The sequence below is a fragment of the Etheostoma cragini genome, chromosome 13, assembly GCF_013103735.1.
Source record: "Etheostoma cragini isolate CJK2018 chromosome 13, CSU_Ecrag_1.0, whole genome shotgun sequence".
NCBI classification, from domain to species: domain Eukaryota; kingdom Metazoa; phylum Chordata; class Actinopteri; order Perciformes; family Percidae; genus Etheostoma; species Etheostoma cragini.
Genome location: NC_048419.1, coordinates 25,316,068 through 25,319,660, shown reverse-complemented (window position 1 = coordinate 25,319,660; position 3,593 = coordinate 25,316,068). Strand labels below are relative to the sequence as shown.

Here is a 3,593-nt window from a genome sequence, read left to right as displayed (position 1 = left end):
GTTAGAACAATTTTAGAAAGACCTACGGACTGCAACACTGAGGCCAGACAAAGGGCCCAAAGCAGATATAAATAATTTTTCACTGCAACCCTGAGGCCAGGCAAAGGGTCCAAAGCAGATATAGAGTCTCTGCTTATTGGATTATTCGTATCATCTCAAAATGTTTATTACATACAAAAAACAATGCCTAAACTCAGAACTGATAGGCAAATTGGTATGGTAGCGGACATTGTAGGAATAGTGAGCTGATTACTGACTGGCGCCTGCATTTGCCTTTGATCCCCTATCGAACTGCCCAGTCGTCGGACAAAGCGGGGGGGATCATCGAGAGAACTTTCTCTAAACCTAACCCCCTAACCCTAACCCCCTAACCCTAACCCTCTGCTGGGCTCTGAGGGTCAACCTCCAAATCATCAAATCAACTGTTGACTTTGTTGAGAAAACAAATTATTAAATTGCCGCTTTGCTTCTTGTCTCCAGACCCGGTGCCAAAGCCGGAGCAGAAGCCGCCGGTCCAGGACTCGGCCTCCGCCAAGCCCGTGCAGTGCGTCGCACCGCAGGGCCGCGACTCCTCTGACTTCTCCGTGTGGGAGTCCGGGACCGACACCCTCGTCAACCTGTGGGACAGCAGCTCCGGCCCTGCCCCCAACCCCTCCCAGACCTCCGGGTCCTCCGATCTGGTGGACCTGATGGGCGCCGCCGTCCCACCTAGCGCCGCCGCCACCAGCGCCAGGCCTCAGCCCCTCCTCAGCTTCGACGACATGATGGACGGGAACTTCTGCTCGGCCCCCATCGCCGAGGACGACCCCGCCAGCCTAGTGGACGTGACGGGCCCTGACCAGATGACCCTGAGCTACCAGCATGCACTGCAGCTTGCGTCCGTGGAGGGGAAGGAGCTGGATGATGTTCAGCTGCTGTTGACCAACGGCGAGACGCTGCTGAAGGAAGGCACTCAGGTCAGACCGGTTAACACTGCCCCTGCTGTGCATTCAAAACGAGTTCTCTCTGTTGTTCTTTGTAAATAGTGGTTTTCCTTCTCTTTCTGCCCGTCTATTGGCTCTTACAGGCCAGTGAGGGCTATTTCAGCCAATCACAGGAGGAAGAATTTGGACAACCTGAAGAGTCCTCGGCTAAACCTGCACCGGTCTTTTATAACAAGCCACCAGGTGAGACGCTTGTCTGCAAAGAAAATGACTATAAATTGTTAAATATGAACGTAATAATCAACAGCAGGGCTTTTAATTTGTGACACACTGTATATATGAGTAATTATTTACCCCCTGGTCATTTAGTTCATGCAAACTCAACACTGTGGTCCTGATAAATTCACTACATGGACATTTCTAGTGTGTGCTTTCTACTCGTCCGACCACTCAACGCCCTTTACACCACACACACTGATTGGAGAGGTTGCACACCTGCTCATCAGTATCTAATCACTCACACACACACACACACATGGGAGCTATTTGGGGTTGTGTGTCTTGCACGAGATTTGGCGTGCAGACTGGCAATGGAGCCAGGGATCCACCCGCTGATTTATGGACTGGCTCTACCTTACTTACTGTATGGGTGATTCTATTATTGCGTTCATCCCATTTATAACCATATGGGTAGGTTAAATATTATAAAAACCTTTTCTATGTCGTCTAAATCATGATATCAAAGTTATCTTTTATGGAATAAATCAACATGTTTATGTTTATTTTTGTGTGTGTGTGTGTGTGTTCCCAGAGATTGACATTACGTGCTGGGACACGGACCCCGTTGATGACGATGACTGACCGGCCAATCAGAAACCACCACCGGACCAAGAGGAAGTAGGAAGTGCGCTTCATGAAGAAACTGTTTTTTTTTGTTTTTTTTTGTTTTTTTAAACAATACACCAACAAAACAAAAAAAGTAATAATAATAATAATAACAAATCTTGCATCAAAAGTACTTCTGTGTTATCTTTTAGAGGGAAACTAAACCGTAGCCAAGGAGAAGGTGGCTTGAAGGCTCAGTTATGGGTTGTTCTGAGTGTTTGTTATTTTATTTATTTGTTTTTTTTCTTCTTATTTTTGCTATGCAGATGTAATAGCCGTGAGCTGTGGGACGGACCTTTGTTTGTAAATGATTTATTACACATTAACGTAGCGCACTGCTGCATATTAGGCACACGAAGCCCGGTGTGTGGCACACGTAGTCTGTAGTGCTTTAACAACACCCTGTAAAACTAAAACGCTGGATCATTACAGCTGCCGTGTATATCTCCTCACTGTTTCTATTCTTACCTTTTATTTCCCACCTTCCTTCTGCCTTCCTCCCGAAATATCCAGAAACATTCACCTCTGCAAGTCACTTAATCTTGGATTTAGCCCTTGCTTTGTCGGGATAAAAAGGTGAAACATTTAATTTATTCTGGTGTATTTAAACCTCTGTCGCTAACGGTTGGTGGGATCCTGAAGAAAATCACACGCATTCTCATGAGGAATCTCCTGAAACGGGTCAAATTGTGGCTCGTTTTGAACCTTTAACACTCCTTTTGTATGATTTTAAGACTGAATTCAAGATTAAACGGCTTGTAAATCTGGACGCTTACTCAGTGCACTTTGATTTCTTCTTCTGCCTCCCTGTAAATGAACTGCAGCTTCTCAATCTAACCCTCCCCTCTGGGTCCAGTAAATTCATTATTTTTACCCCACGTACGAATATATTTACACAAGTTTAAAAAAAGAAATCTCACTTTTTTGCATCTCACCTAGATTAATATACTGTAGATATTTTTCCAAGTGTTAACAGTTTTTTAGGAGAGTGTGGCTTTAAGGTGATAAACCTTTAGCTCGTGCACAGTAGGAAGAAAAACATCCTTTGTATGATTCTTTAAAAGCTAAAAATGAGACTTTTTCACCCGGACCTTTATAATGTCGGCAGTGGGCACAGATCAAGTTCAGAGTCTAGGAGGTTTGAGAAGCAGGACGCCCTGCCTTTTCTTATATTAATCATTTAAAGGTTTATTTCTGGCGTTATTTAGGCCTTAATGTCTCACTCGGGCATCCATGACAGAGGAAGGGTGGGATGAAACACCTGGAACCAGACACGGGCCACACATCTTTTTTTTTTTTTATCTGCATGGAGAACCAGAATGTTACAATCCATCACATCCCTACGGATGGGATTGTGTGTCAAATCAAGTCAGTTTTATTCATAGATCCCAAAAGTTTGTGGAGACATCTCTTTACAGCCATTATGGACATGGATCAGTGACCATGCAATTGACAGCAGTGTCTGAATCCTTCCGCACACCGCTGCTAGGGAATAAAAGTTCACATATCTTAACCTCTTCTGCTTCCACTCTGACCATCAGAGGGTAGTCTACATCCACAACGGTCCACTTCCAGGATTACTCTGGTGCCACCTGACATTGAGCTGGATGTCCATCTTGTTGGCCGGATGTCAGTTACCTTCCGCTATCATTGTGTTTTAATTCTACAACACAAAGGATTCCTGAGGACTATGGTTACCTGGTCCCAAGATCTCTGCAGGGTAAATCCAGACAGCTAGCTAGACTATCTGTCCAATCTGAGGACTATGGTTACCTGGTCCTCAGG

At 45.0% G+C, this 3,593-nt stretch overlaps 1 protein-coding gene across 1 annotated transcript in view; it reads left to right on the top strand.

Moving 5' to 3' along the window:
- The window catches only part of dbn1 (drebrin 1), a 23,379-nt gene extending 20,731 nt beyond the window's left edge, over nt 1-2,648 (top strand). The window contains exons 11-13 of the mRNA XM_034890003.1: nt 481-956; nt 1,067-1,166; nt 1,735-2,648. Coding sequence (XP_034745894.1) covers nt 481-956; nt 1,067-1,166; nt 1,735-1,784 — 626 coding nt within the window. The 3' untranslated portion in view covers nt 1,785-2,648. The remainder of the gene's footprint in view (nt 1-480; nt 957-1,066; nt 1,167-1,734) is intronic.
- Nucleotides 2,649-3,593: the final 945 nt, after the last annotated feature.